This window comes from Camellia sinensis, chromosome 11 (genome assembly GCF_055761805.1).
Source record: "Camellia sinensis isolate YWXY chromosome 11, ASM5576180v1, whole genome shotgun sequence".
NCBI lineage: Eukaryota > Viridiplantae > Streptophyta > Magnoliopsida > Ericales > Theaceae > Camellia > Camellia sinensis.
Window position 1 is genome coordinate 120,754,854 of NC_138971.1, and position 16,040 is coordinate 120,770,893.

Genomic DNA, 16,040 nt, shown 5'->3' on the forward strand with positions numbered 1-16,040 from the left:
ATTTTGTATATAAAATTCCAATAAAGATAATTAGTTAATGTATTTTCCTTTATCAATTATTTTAACATATTGAGTTTTTTTTTTTCCTTTTTTATTATTTATAGGTGTTTTTATTTGTGAAGTTCTATATGGGAAAGATTTGTTTGGTATTAAATTTTTAGTAACTTTTTGATTTTTCTAAAAGTTGAAAAAACAATAATATGCTTGAAAAGTTAGTATTTTTTTTTTTTTGTGCAAGTAGATAATTGTTTTTTTAATTTTTTTAGTTGATAATAAATATTTTTTGTTTTGATTATTTTGAGTTTTTAACTTTTTATTGACAGTTGGTCATTTGAAGTTTTATTTTTTTTTTTGTTTGTTTTGATTTTCAACCTAAAAAACAAAAACAAAAAAAAAGGGGTCATCTGGCAAATTGTTACACGTGGTTTTCATTTAATAAATCTATTCATAGGGCCAATTTCGTAATTTACCCTTGTTTCATAGTTTAGGCATGCAACCTTTTCTCCGCCATAAATTAGAGAGACGCACTCTCTCAATCTATACCCCGTCTTTCCATCTCTCTATCAACTATTTTCAAACCTTTTTTTCATCTCCACATTCTAATTCACATTTAGAGAGAGAGAGGATTTTTTGAGATGAAGGAGGCGACCTATGGAGTCTCTGCTTGCGTGATTGCATCGTTTTTTGTTCTCTCAATCGCTTTGGTATTTTTTGTTTCAGGTAATTTTAGTTCTTTCAAGTTCTTCACTGGTTCGAAATCCGAATTCAAAGTTCCGATTGTGGAGTTGCAGACCAAGCTTACCAGCACTTCCGATGAGTTCCAAGTTCGATCCACCACCACTAATTCATTCAGAAATCGGACTGTTATTGTAAGCATTCATTCTCTCTCTCTGTCTCTCTTTCTCTCTCCGGATTCATCTGATATTACGTACGTTTATGGAGGTACTCAATTAATGTAAATCTATTTTTGTTAATCTGATGTGCGATTGCGGAGTGAGTAATTAATGGCTCAATTGAGAAACTGAAAGCTTTTTTTTTTACAATCTCTCTCTCTCTCTCTCTGTCTATCAGTTTCCGATCAGTTTGAGGTTACGCAGAGACCTACATAAAGCGGCATGTCATTGTAGTAGTCAAATTCTCGCTCTCAGAATCAAATACATACATATATAGAAATACATTCATGTGCACCTTTATATGCGCCGATTTGTATTCATGATTTTTCATTGAAATTTAAAAGTACATGCATATATAATTATAATATATATACGGTTCTGTGTGTGTGTTACAGCAATTTTTGATGAATTGATGTGAAATTGCAGAGAGAGAAAAACGGAGGACTGGAGCGCGGACTAGCACGAGCAAGAGCTTTGATTCGGACGGCGGCCGCTCTGAGTCCAAACATGTCATTGACCCTCCCCGACGGTGATGGTGACGTACACACCGGTGACATTTATCGAAATTACGGCGAATTTTACCAGTAAGCTTTCTTCGATCAATATTAATTTTAGAAATTAATAAGAATATATTGGCTGTGTTTGGTTTATATTTTGAGATAAATTTTTAAATTTTTTTTGAAAAGTTTAGAAATTTTTTTGATTTGTTTGATGGTATATTTTGAAAATAGTTTTAGAGTTTGAAATTTTGGAATGATTTGATATTTTATTGTAGTTGAGTAAATGTATTTGAGAATGAGAGAGGAGAGAGGATAGAGGGGAGAGAGAAGAAGTGATTGATTGATGTATAAGAGAGAAGTTAATTTTGAAAAAAAAATTTCAAAAAAATTGAACCAAACAAAATTAAATTTTTTTTTTCAAAAATTATATCTTGATACAAACCAACCAAGCCAATTATATATGTATATATAGAATTGGAAAAACTTTAGTTTAGGCCAAGTTTGGCATCTTTAATAAAAGTTAAAAAGTCAAAAAAATCACTATTTTATTTAAGTCACATCTTCTTATTTAGATCACATCACCTCTCTACCACATCACTTCAAACCCAACCCATATTTCATAAAAAGTCAAAAAGTGCACTTATTTAGAACATCTCAAACAACCTCTTAGCTTTGAATTTAGGGTTGATTTGAAATGATCTAAATAAGTGCACTTTTTTATTTTTTATGAAATATGAGTTGGATATGAATTGAATTTGAAGTAATGTGTTTAACTTTTTAATTTTTTAAATTATAACAAATAAGTCCTTCACTACTTTCCTTCTAAGGCCAAGTTTGGGAAGTCCCAAATAATTCATCTTTTTATCTTTTTTTTATTACATCACCTCTCTATTTTTCTGCACATTTTTTCGTAAAAAAACAAAAAATACACTTATTTAAGTCATCCCAAACAATCCCTAAGTCAAAATCAGAGTGTCATGCATCTCCTACGTAGAATAGAATCGTATTACACGGACAAAGACTTTGGTCCCCACGAAAAACTTTCCTGCATATTGAATCATTCTGTAATGGCTTGGTTGTCAAAAAAAAAAAAATAAAATAAAAAATAAGTAATGCTTGAAATATATCCAATTTTTTTAGTCAAGTTCCAAACAAGTTCTTAATCTTCAAAGTCTTTAATGTGATGGGTCGTTCAACAAAAATGACTACCTCAATTATCAATTGTAAATAAAAACTGAAATAAAGATTATTTAGTGACAAAATTAATAAATCGAGAATTAAATTAATAAATTTAAAATATAAAAATGGCACGGAATATATACTTGGAGAATTGTATCTATTTTAACCCTTGATTTATTTATGTCATCAGTATTTCTAACCATGTAGTTTAATATTTTTGTAAATAGTAAATCATTTATTTGAGGAGTGTGAAGATACCGATCATATCTTTGCTCTTAAAATAAAATATTAGTGCTATATATATCAATTGATATGCTCATTAATATTCTAACATATGTTATGGTATTATTATTTTAAAATTATGACGCTATCTATTATATAAATTATAAAAATTTAAAACTTCTAAAATTATGATCGGTACACCAATAGGACAATAGGTGCATATGACGTAATATTATTCTAAAAAAATTAATGCACAGGGTGGACATCCAGCTGTGGCCCGTGGGACCCACTATGCTGTGTAAGTAACGGTTTGGCTCACAATTGGATTTAAGTTGGACTCAAAATACGAATCTGGACTGTGAATTGTGAAGTTATTTTGTTTCCATATGTCATGTGAGATATTCCATTGTTTATCTCATACAATTAATGTGGTAAATTTTTACAGGAAATTGTTTTATTTACATAAGATTCTTGTAGTGAAATGCATTATTGTTATCTTATTTTTGTTTTAAAATTAGTTAAAATACATATGGGTTTACACAATTAATGCTTGGGATTGATTTTTTTAGTGATTTTTTTTTTTTGTTGATTTTTTTATTTTTAGTGAACATTAAAAAATAAAAAATTTAGATTTTAAGTTTTTAGATTCTACTCGATTAGACGAACAAAAAAAGTAAAAGAACAAATACAAAGCTTACTAAAGAAAAAAAAAAAAGAAGATAAAAATAGTTAATTGTTTTGACTTTTTTTTTAAATTATTTTTTGAGATTTTTTATTTTGTTTTTTTCCATTTTAGATTCTTCTACTCTAGAAGGATTTGAAAAGTAAAAAAATTTGACACAAATTAATAAAAAATCACTAAAACAAAAACAAAAAATGGGGAAAAAAATGACTTGTTAAACTTGATGCCAAACAATCCCTAACTTTATAATTTAATAAAAAAACTATCTGAATTCAATTAATATTATGTGACAATTTTAACAATCTAACTTCGTTTATAAAGATTTGATGATGAGATTATTTTTAAAAGTGTTCCCAAAAAAATAGTGGAGAAATCAAAAGGCGAAATTTCTACCAATCAAATTTCTCTAATCTATCTAGTTAAACCTTAATTACAAATTTTTTTGACCAAAATAAAATAGCACTGCAAACTCTTTTTAATAGAACCAAAACTTCACTTATGGGGGTCGGGTGGGTGTCGTGCCATATAATATTTGATTTTGAATTCTTATTAGAATTACTTTAATATTAATTCTTTTTTTCTTTTTTTTTTGGGTGTTATCATGCCGTGTAATTTTGTGTCCATGTCTAATTCGTATTATATTATTTTAGTGTCATGGGAAAAAAAAAATCATTTTCACTTAAAAATACCATGTATACAGTGATTTTTTTTCACAAATTAAATTGCATAAAACTAATCTTAACTAGAATGAAATTATTGATAAAAATATTTGATTTCAACTCAATTTTATTTTTCTAATTTTTAAAAGTTATACCCTATTATTATGTATTGTTTTCATACTTTTTATTTATTTATTTGTTGGGTGGAATTATATAAGAAATTTAAAATATGATGGCACTGCTTATTTAAAAAAAATTAAACAGCGTAATTAATTATTTATTAAATGAATTACCATTTAAATTTTGTATTATGCAGGTTTAATACTAATTTAAATTATTTAATAGTTATGTTATTAACTTGTATCATTTATATTTGTGTTGAAAAATAATCAATCCTAACACAATAACTAAATATACAATTCAAATTATATTATTGTGTAAAAAATTCTCACCCTTAAATCAACACATCAACACATTGGACCATTTTTTTACCCATTCCACACGGACCACACCACTATTTTTCTTTTTCACCCTTTTGTGTCGTTCAAAAGGCTATTCTTGTAGTTGACGTATAAGGCGTGCTAAGTGCGCCACACTCACGGCTACTCAATTCCATTCCTTCTATGAGCACTAAATAGCTTCGGTATGAAATCCGCCATGTTGCTCATAATAATAGAAGGCATCGATTTCTCAGGCAACATAGATAACCCTCCCTTTAATGTGTTGGGAACCTTTTATGTAGAAAGACAAAAACACCCTGATTAACTATTGAAACTTGATTTTCACACCCTGCAAATTTATAGGAGTTATGATATGAGAGTAGAATAAATTGTTTCTCCATTGTAAATATGCTCATCATTTAGTACCACATAAGATTCTCAAACACATTCTCCTGTCTCAAACTATCTATGTCCACACATGAGCTTCTCTGAATCTCATCATGTTATAGAAATGTGGTTAGAGATATGACGACAACGAACCTAGTCTCATTTAGTCTCACATTTTGTTAATTAGTTTTTTTTATATTGCATTTTTCGTTTTCTGTTTTTAATCAAGTATAAGATTGTACATAGATTGTGGCTCACAGAAAAGTTAACTCCGTTACTAATAGTTGCACATTGTATGAATATAATAAGTGGGATCTCCAATTATAATGTGAAGGGCAAATTCTTTCGGTTAGTTATTAATTGGGTTGGGTTAGGCTATTTTTTTTTCTTTGGTTCTGAAATTGCTATGCTACATGGTTAGTTAACTATTCAAACTTGCTCGAAATGGACAATTATTTGTTGTCTAAAAAAAAATCTAATTGTTGCTACAAATTTTTTTTTTAACACTCTGAAGGATTGAATTAGGTTCTATCTGTTGCTGTGTGAGAATTCTGCTATAAAATGCTCCCTCCACTGTGTGAGAATGCCTCTGTTTTGGCTGATTTTTGCTGCAGTGTTACAACCTCTGGGAGTTTTTGGTTATGCTTGTTGTTTTTTCCTCTCCTTTTCTCGTTGTTGGTTTCTCACCAACTGGCGCTTGGGGCTTTTCAGGCCCAAGCTCCTCTTTATTGATGTAAACTTCATTCCTTGAATGTTTTTTCAATAAAGATTTTCTTTGCCGATCAAAAAAAATAATGTGTAACTGTAACATAGTTTTTTACTTGAGAAAAAAACCCAATCCAATACGGTTTCCTCTTAGATTGGATAAGACTCAATATAATAAGGATAGTCATTGCTCCCAAAGTAAGTCAATGTAAAACTCTAAATTAACACAAACGTAAAGTGATATAATCAGCTTATAGTTTAGACCAATTGTTATTAATTTGGAGTGTCAGTTTAGACCAATAGTTATTAATTTGGAGCGTCATCTTATATTAACGAAGACAATATGCTGCAATGTAGATCATTTAAACTGCCAAAAAACCTTATTTATCCTCAGCTTATGTACAAATTTATAGGAGTTACACCGAAATGGAGAAAAGATTCAAGGTGTACGTGTACGAAGAAGGCGAGCTACCCTTAGTCCATGATGGGCCGTGCAAGAACATATACACGACGGAAGGGAGATTCATACACGAGATGGAGCACGGAGGAGGGAGGTTCAGGACGAGGGATGCAAACCGTGCTCACGTTTATTTCATGCCCTTCAGTGTCACCTGGATGGTGAAGTACCTCTACAAGCCTCTCTCTTACAACCTCACTCCACTCAAAAACTTTGTCTCTGATTATGTGAGGGTCATCTCCACCAAGCACCCTTTTTGGAACAGGACTCATGGGGCTGACCACTTCATGCTTTCTTGTCATGATTGGGTAAGTCTTTCACTTTTCACTTTTTTAATTTTGAAATTTTATGAAATTCAGAGTTAGTTGCAATTGATTTGAATGGTGAATTGTTGATTTTGTGGTAATTTCATTAAGAATACATCAATATAAGGAGGGAAATGTTAAAATGTGCATTTGTACATCGGAAAGAAAGAAAGAAAATTTTAAAAAATAATGAAAGAAGGACAGTGCTATTCTAATTTAAAAACTAAACTCAATTTTTAATTCAATAACATGGCAAAAAAACAATTCTCTCACCCATATTTTCTTTAATTATCAATTAATCATTTCACTTAAATATTATTGGGTCTAAAAAATGAGTTTGTATATTATTTTCTGTGAAGGAAATGAAAAGAAAAATCATCAAGTGACTTTACAAGTTATGTTGTGTTTTTGTATACCATTTTGGTTCTTGAAATAACCAAAATTGTGATATTGCGCATGCTCTGTAATTTGTGTAATTAGAACAGTTTGCAACACATTAGCTTCTATGAAGCACATATTCAAATAGGAAGACGTATCCGTATTTGATATCGATACTTCTTGAATATTTACGGATACGTATCAGATACTTATTAAAAGTATCGGATATTTCTTAATTAATTTTTTATTAATTTTAAAGTATCGGGTACTTAGTTTTGAAGTATCGAATGCTCTAAGTCACATATTATCGGACACATCTTAATTAATTTTGAAATATCAAATGCTTCAAGTCACATATTACTCTTTTTACGAAATTAGAATTGTATCATTTCTTCTATGACATCATAATATAATATAATTGTGAGGATAAATAAAATATTTTTACAATACTTTACTTAGTTCTTTTCATAAAAATAACATAGTAAGCTAAAGTAATTGAATTCATTAAATTGACATATCTTCAGTGTATCATGCATGTCCCCTATAACTACATAGAAGTAAGGATTAATAAGATAATATAACAATCGTAAAATTAAATATTAATAAATAAATAAGCAAATAAACTTGCATAGAATATTTTTGACTAGTGCAAAAAGAAAAAGCATAGGGTCAAGTTGTGGATTGTTTTGATATTATAATATCAACATAGTAGACTTGATATTGAGATGAAATATTTGCAAGACCTATTGAAAATTTAAAAACTAAACTACCTACAGCCTTAAATTAATACTTAATTCTTAAAGATTAGTATTTTGCATCATAAAGTTACTGTGGTTTTTCAACTTTTTTGAGCTTATGTGTAACTCACTACTAATAATTTATTTATTTTTTATTTTTTCCAAACTTAGCGGTATCCGTATCTTATTTTTTTAAGTTTTGTTGTATCGCCGTATCCGTATCGTATCGTATCGTATCTGTACCTCGTATCCGTATCTGTACTTTCTAGATTAACTTGAAAGAATTTTATTAAATTTATTCACAGTTGATGCCACTAATTTCTGGATGTGATAAGTTTTATACGTACAACTAACATTTTAAAACATGAAAAAAAAAATGTGACAAATATGATTTTTCTTTTCTTTATATCCTCTCATAAACACTTTGTTATTACCAACCATTGCAGGGGCCTCATGCCTCACAAGGTGACCCAGTCCTCTACAACACATCAATCCGGATCTTATGCAATGCCAACTCCTCCGAAGGTTTCAACCCACAAAAAGATGTCAGCCTCCCTGAAATCCATCTCTACACCGGCGACATCTCCCCCAAACTCCTCTCGCCTCGGCCACCAAACACTCCCCGGCCCTACCTTGCCTTCTTCGCAGGCGGCCTCCACGGCCCCATCCGCCCCATCCTCCTCAACCACTGGAAAAACCGCGACACCGACCTCCCAATCTACGAGTACCTCCCCAAAGGCCTAGATTACTACTCTTTCATGCTTCAATCCAAATACTGTCTATGTCCAAGTGGTCATGAAGTGGCTAGCCCTAGAATTGTGGAGGCCATTTACGCTGAATGCGTCCCTGTGATCTTGTCAGATCACTATGTGTTGCCTTTCAGCGATGTGTTGCGATGGGAGGGGTTTTCGGTGCAGGTTGAGACCGAGAAAATTCCGCAGTTGAAGGAGGTTTTGATGGGTATTTCGGAAGAAAAGTACATGAGGTTGAAAGAAGGTGTGAGAGCTGTGAGGAGGCATTTTGTGTGGAACCAGCCAGCTGAGAGGTTTGATGTGTTTCATATGATATTGCATTCTGTATGGCTTAGGAGAATCAATTTAAGACTTGTATAGATAGATAGATATGCACTGTAAAAACAGTGATTACATAGCTTAAATTTTTTTTTTTTGAAGGGTTTGATTTAATGGTGGTGGTACATATACCAATTAGTATACTAATAGTAGTTATGATATCAATAATGATTCATCCCATTAATTTGGGAGCACTAATGACCCACAAATGAGGTGAAAATTCAAAAAAAAAAAAAAAAACACAAGAGCAAAGCATCTCATCATGTGGGACCCACACCACTTTAGAGCTATTAGTGTTTTTCTTTCTAGTAGTCTCACTCATTTTTGTTATGATATTATTATTGACCCCACTCATTAATAATATTACAAATACTAAACATATCTTAAATTATGTCACATCATCAATTAATATGTTAATTAATACATTAGTTAATATATATAGCATTATTCTTGATTAAACCATATCCGTGGTAGCTATGACCTGACATCATCTTAAATTTTAGAAAAATTATATATGGAAGTTAATTTTTGAGATTCATTTTTAAGATTGATGTATAAAAGAGATAATTGATAGATGAATAGAAAAGATGTGAGAGTTGTCTTGGATAATTATTTTAATAGATTGTTACAACATTAAATTTGAAAAATACATCTAACTTTTGGCCAAAAATAACATTATTCTAAATTTTAATGTGTAAATTACATAGGTACTTATTGTATTTTGCTCATTTTGATTATTGCACTTTCAATTAACTTAATTTTGATTATTAATTTTAGATTTTTTTGGTTCAATTGATTACACTTTTGACCAAAAATCATCATTGCCTGAAATTACAATTTATTTCTAAAAGCATAACTCATACAGTTTATGTGCATATTTATCATTAAAAAATGACGAATTACACTAACGATCTCTATAGTTTAGGACTTGTGCCACTTTGGTCTTTGACTTTTCAATTGTGACACATTTGACCATAAATTTTAAATCTTGTTCCAAATAAGGATAATTGAAGATATTATTATTTAATTTCAAGGACAAAGTCGTCAATTTGATAAAATATAAACTAATTTGATAAAAATAAATGTCAAAAAAATATTTTAAAATTTTTAAAAATTATTTCTACCCACTAAAGATAAAATTATATAAAATTGATAAGTCTTATATATATATATATATATATATATTACCAAATTAATTTTTATTCTGTGTTTGGATGATGATCATGTAATGGGTGATTATTTTTATTTTCATTAAATCGGTTTCTATTTTTTCAAAAGTTAAATATGGCGACAACTCTGATATTATTATTAAACCAATCCATTAAATCAAAAAATCCAAAACTAAAAACATTTCATATTTAAATATATCGATTATAGATTAAAAGCCTAACAATCACCCATTACATGATTATCATCCAAACACATAATAAAAATTAATTTGGTAAAATAAATAAATAAATAATGTCTAAAAGATTTATCAATTTTACATAGTTTTATCCTTGGTGGGTGGAAATTATTTTTTAAAATTCACAAAAAAAATTTTGACATTTATTTTTGTCAAATTAGTTTATATTTTATGAAATTGACGACTTTATCCTTGAAATTGAGCAATTATATCTTTAATTGTCCTTATTTAGAATAAGATTCAAAATTCATAATCAAATATATTATAATTGAAAAGTCAGAGATCAAAGTTATACGAATTCTAAATTATAGGGACTGTTAGTGTAATTCGTCCTAAAAAAAAGATAATAGTTAAATTAAAATCAATTTGACCAAATTAAAATAAAATAATAAATTAAATTGAAATTGAGTCAATTGAAATTATAAAAACTAAAATGATACAAGTACAAAAATATAAAGACAACGATCATAATTTGTCTAATTTAATATGCACCACACATTTTATTTTCCAATATTTTTTGAGCTATTTTTTCTAATGGTCTTTTTCGAGTACAATATGGATCATTAAATACTCCGATCATAAATTTAGCCTAGTTTACAATATTTTAGAAACATTGAAGAATTCAAATTCATATGGACATTGAACTTCTTTATTTACAAAACAATTAATTAATGGAACACAACAAAACTAATGTACAAGTACAACATGTGTGTGTGTGTGATTATTATTCATTTACAAAAACTCCATTCTCTTAACTACCTGACATATTTACATGACGATAATCACATCACTTGATTGCAACAAAGTTGTGAGAGAATCGTTCAATCTTGGATTTCAATATATCACTGATGGAGAAACGAGGCCTTTGATGATCAGCTGTGTTCGGCGGCATCAGAGACTTCTCATTCCTGACCGCTAGATCGATCGGTCCCATCTCTCTCCTCATCGACTCGACAAACTCCATGTCTACATCGTTGCCTGAGATGTCTCTGACGTAGAATGCATTCACTGCTTTCCCTCCATGGGTTGCTACGTCTGCTCGGACGACTGCAAGGCCATTCTCACGAAGAACCCTAGTTATATCGGAGAGCAACCCTACCCTTTGTTTTGCAGATAACTCTAATCGAACCCCCTGTGAATAAAAAAAAAAATAAAAGTGAAAACTTGTTTAGTATTTTGTTCAAGTCCTAATAGTGGTTTTAAATCATAACGATATCAATAATATTGGCCGGTTCGTGTCAAAAATTGATTGTTGAGGTCATAAAATTTTAAACCAATTTTCCTACACTATTTTATAATAGGCCTTTCTATGCCAGTGCAGCCCGGCCTGTCATGGTCTAATGTTGTGATTATAGATTGATACATAACAGGAATAGACGGTTACAGCTGCGAAATTCGATCACACCGCAATATCAGTGTATTTTCGCACCGCAATATCAGTGTATTCAACTTGGTTATTTCAAAATTCATACCGTACAATGCATAATGACTGGTGTTTTAGAACATTGGTTCTAATTACTAGTGAAAATAACACTAATAGTTCATCCAGTTTGCCTATTGTGTTATTTTGGTTCAAACCCTTTCAATTAATTTGATTTTGACATTTAATTTAAATTATATTCTATTCGATCTAACTGATAATGTCAATTAAGAATTTTGATTAAAAAAAAGAAAGGGTACTAAAGCTGTGCAAGTTTATGAATGTGTTGTTCGCGTTTTCTATCAAAGACACAAATGATTGTAATCAATTAGATTAAATTAAAAAAAATCATAAATTCATGATAAAAATTAAGTCAATTAAAATTAAAAGAACTAAAATGACGCAAAAGTCAAAGTACAAGGACTATCAATATATTTTATCCTAATTGCTATTGATTAAAAAAAAATCATATATTCATGATAAAAATTAAGTCAATTAAAATTATAAGAACCAAAATGATGTAAAAGTCAAAGTATAAGGACTATCAGTATATTTTATCCTAATTGCTATTGATTAAAAAATAAATAAATAACAGCGTTAGACTTAGGGATAGGGGGTTACCTCACAAACCCGGCGTTCAATGGCGGCCTCTAAGCATTTAACAACTCTTTCCTTCTCACCTTCTGTGTTCAATGCGCACCCATCTACGTGCCTTATGAAGTACTCCTGTAACACAATATTCATTCCATAAAAACACATTAATCTACTAATATCTTAGAGATACAAAACAGTTTCTTTATGCAAAATTCTTGAATCCCATGAATGAATTAAATAACGGTGTTGGGTTATGAATTTTTATTTTATTGTAGTATAGTGGTGGTAGTATGTGGAGAACTGAGCAATAAATGTCCATAAAGTGGTGAATTTTTAAAAATAATTAGCCGTCAAAAAAAGAGTTTCACAGGATCTAAAATGTCAAATTGAACTTATGAAACTCCTTTTTACTGGTTTTTTCCATTATACTTTATACGTGTTTCATCAATAAAATTTTCCTTACCGATCCAAAAAAGAAAATTTGAACTTATGAAGTGGTTGTGAATTGATACGTATTATAAATGGGAAACGCACAAGCTATTTTCAAAACATTTATCATCTATATTGGCTATATTCAATTGAAGGGTTCAGCCTCTCTAATTGAGGAAAGAACTGGACTCATCAAATTTATTATTGATAATCCGATCTCTTCATTTTTTAAATTATAATGTGAAAATCATTCACAAAAAAGAAATAAATTGATCTAATAATAATAGCTTAGACGTACCTGAAAGGCATAACCATCATGAGAATCCACAGAAGCATGAAAAATGACATACTGCATATCCGTAAGCGTACAAACTGTATCAAACATGAGTCTGGGCCTATCCCTACACTGCACCGTCACAATGGAGTACCCTTTCTCCCTACAACTCTCTATCAACACACTCGCCTTTCCCCCCTCCTCTGATGCCACCTCCATCATCGCCAACGGCCTATCAAAGTCCCGAACCGATAGCATCAGCTGATGCAACCTCCTCTCCACATTCGTCATCGTCCCTCCTCCTCCTCCACTCTTCGCTTCTCGTTGTTGTTGGTTCGTGCAGTTGCCTCCTGCGGTGGCGCTGCTGGTGGTGGCTCGGAGGACTGTGGTGAGGCGGTCTTCGATGGCAGCCAGGCGGTGGTGGTCTTCGATTGGGGTGTCTGTGGATTGGTCGGAGATGTAGGCCACGCAAGCTAGGCGGGCGTTGTGGCTCCAGGCGTGGGCTTCGACCACGTTGCAGTGGAGGTCGGCTAGGGCTGCTGAGATCTCTGAGAAGAGACCCGGTCGGTCTGTTCCTGTCATTTCTATGGTGGTGCGTTCGCTATGTGGTTCGGGTTCGAGGGGCTTGCCGGTGGTGTAGGCCTTTGGTTTTGGAGGGTCTCTTGTTGTTCCTATAGCCTGCATGGCGTTTCACGTTAGAGGTACATTTATACCATAGTTAAAACATAGATAAATTACACTGATTTCTTTAAAGTTTAGAAACAATAGAAGAGTGCTATAATTTTGATATAATTATAGTAGACTTCAATAATATTCTAATAATACATATATTTTATTATTATTTATCATTATATGTCAAATCATTTGTGTTAGTTATGGACTCTTTAGCCTTATTAAAAAAGGAGAATAGTGTAATTATTCTACAATTGTGAGACTGTTTGGATTTTTTCTAAATTTCAAAAGAGATTAGTACAATTATCCTTAAAAAATTAATGTATACAAAGAATAATATCAATAGTAATATTACTCACACACAAATTTCTTATCAGATTTCTGGTCAAATTCCTAATAGAAAATGGTGATAATTTTTATATCACTATATATCAAATCAATAATAATGTGCTTGTGGTATTTCTTAATTAGATACAATGGTGTGCGTTCTAGTGTTTTAGGACCCTCTTCATCCTGTAAGAAAATTTTGTATAAAATATTTAAAAGTATGCATATCTTTTTCTCTGTTTGAGTCTATGAGGAATCAAATTGCATTAAAAAATGTTAAAGGTGCTAAAAATTTTATCAAATATTTGACCAAATATCTCCCATTGGTATGGATCTCACGCACATGTGACACACCCATGTGAGACATTTGGTCAAATATAAAATTTTTGGTATTCCTAATATAACTCAATTGCATTACCTGCTGTATATAGTTTATCACTCTTTGGTCGGCAAGCTTGTTCCCATCTGCATCTTTGACGTGAAAAACTGCCATATGCACAGTTTAGCTTGTCAAGAAGCTTGACTCTTGTTTATGGTGCCTCATCATTTCATATTAAAAATGTAAACAGTCATCTAACATTTGATAATACTAAGTAAGATAAAGACTATACCATCCATGAACCATCCGGCGTCAGAGGATATGTAGCCTTTTGAGATGATGAGATTCATATCTGTTAGCACTTGCACCACTTCCAGAAGGAGACCTTGCTTATTTAAACTATCAACCTGCAATCAATCAGCCAACATATTCATTATATATCTTCTTAGCTCTCTCTCTAGATCGATCGATATCTCATTCACACACTTACCTTCACTACGGTGCAGTCTTCTAAGCTTTCGTTATCGATGCAAACTCTGCAACTGAAAGGAAAAACAAAAGGAAGAGGATGACTTAACCACCAAGTTAAGAAACTTCTATGAGCTATAGAAGCCCACAAATGCTATCTACCGAAAAAAAAAAAAAAAACCTATAAAACTGTTAAGAATTTGAATGTATGGAGCAAATTCAAACTTGATGAGACGTGCGTGGGACACATAGAGAATGAATCTCATCAATACATTTCAAATTTTGGATTATTTCTAAATATTTTTTCTGGGGGTACGTAGCATTAGAAACCAAAGGATGGTGAGAAGGATTGAGGGTTTGAAACGTCACTTACGTTGGACCGTATATCCTTTCTGAGAGACTATCAAACTCGGGATCAAAGTAAGGCCAACAAACTTTCTTCATGCTGCATAGGCAACAAGACATATAAAAGTCAATAAACATTGGAAGTTTGTTTCTAATCAACGCATCAATTGCTTAGAAAAGTTCTATATTCTTTAACCAGCTGTTGAAGCCATAAGTTCTTCATATAAAAGTCAATAAATATTGGAAGTTGGTTTCTAATCAACACGTCAATTGCTTAGAAAAGTTCTATTCTTTAGCCAGCTGTTGAAGCCATAAGTTCTTTACATTGCAGAAATCAATAATATTACGTGCAAAATAATTAAATAAATTTACATAGAAAATCCAATATATAAAAGATTTTGTATAGAGATGCACGTTCTCTTTCTTATTTATTTTTATTTTTTTTTGCGCGGGGTGGGTGGGTGTTATAAAAATGATGTTTGTGAATCATTTTTCAAATTGATTTGATAGGTTAATATACATGTGATCATATATATGAAAATAGTTTCCATAATATTTTAAAGAATTTTCTAAGATTGAGGAAAACTTAGTTAATATTAGGAGCTGTAATGATGAATAAATCAATCAAATGCCTATATTTAGATGAATAGCATGATGATTCCAACCATTTCTTCTTGATAACAAACCAATATCATATTGAAGACCTAACAACCACCTTCAAAATGAAGTATGTCTTGAGATTTATCATAGAGAATGTGATTGAAATAGAGATGCAAGGAAAAGAAAGAGAGAGAGCTTACATGTGCAAATGTAGTTATATAAATGTATCAAGAAGAAGAGCTGCAAAAGAGAAACCAAAAGAAAGAGAAAGCTCTCTCACAGATACAAATTGGTGTGAGAAGCCAAGCAAAGATAAGCTCATAACCAACCGAGGAGAGAGAAGTGCAAAGATGATTCTTCAGTTCTCTCTCTCTTTTAGAACAAAGCTCAAGGTAATCAACAACAAATGACAGTTTTTCTAATTAATATGAGAGAGAGAGAGAGAGAGAGAGAGAGAGAGAATTGCTAAGTTGGGGATTGTCAATGAGAGTGTGGTGGATTAGCTTAAATAGAATGGAAAGGAATGATTGGTAATGATTTGTTCTAGTTGAAAAGTCAGGTTAGGGTGTCAAA

At 31.2% G+C, this 16,040-nt stretch overlaps 2 protein-coding genes across 2 annotated transcripts; one reads left to right on the forward strand and one right to left on the reverse strand.

Moving 5' to 3' along the window:
* The first annotated feature begins 549 nt into the window (after nt 1–549).
* LOC114289017 (putative glycosyltransferase At5g25310) lies at nt 550–8,738 on the forward strand. The gene is made up of 4 exons (XM_028232656.2): nt 550–869; nt 1,320–1,477; nt 6,081–6,432; nt 7,991–8,738. Exons 1-4 carry the CDS (start codon nt 636–638, stop codon nt 8,654–8,656), a joined length of 1,410 nt encoding a protein of 469 aa, XP_028088457.2. The 5' UTR covers nt 550–635; the 3' UTR covers nt 8,657–8,738.
* A 1,883-nt stretch (nt 8,739–10,621) lies between these two features.
* On the reverse strand, nt 10,622–14,966 carry LOC114289035 (ACT-like superfamily protein). The gene is made up of 7 exons (XM_028232668.2): nt 14,896–14,966; nt 14,545–14,596; nt 14,347–14,461; nt 14,154–14,221; nt 12,761–13,414; nt 12,061–12,165; nt 10,622–11,151 (listed from the first exon to the last, which is right to left on the reverse strand). Exons 1-7 carry the CDS (start codon nt 14,964–14,966, stop codon nt 10,807–10,809), a joined length of 1,410 nt encoding a protein of 469 aa, XP_028088469.1. The 3' UTR covers nt 10,622–10,806.
* Nucleotides 14,967–16,040: the final 1,074 nt, after the last annotated feature.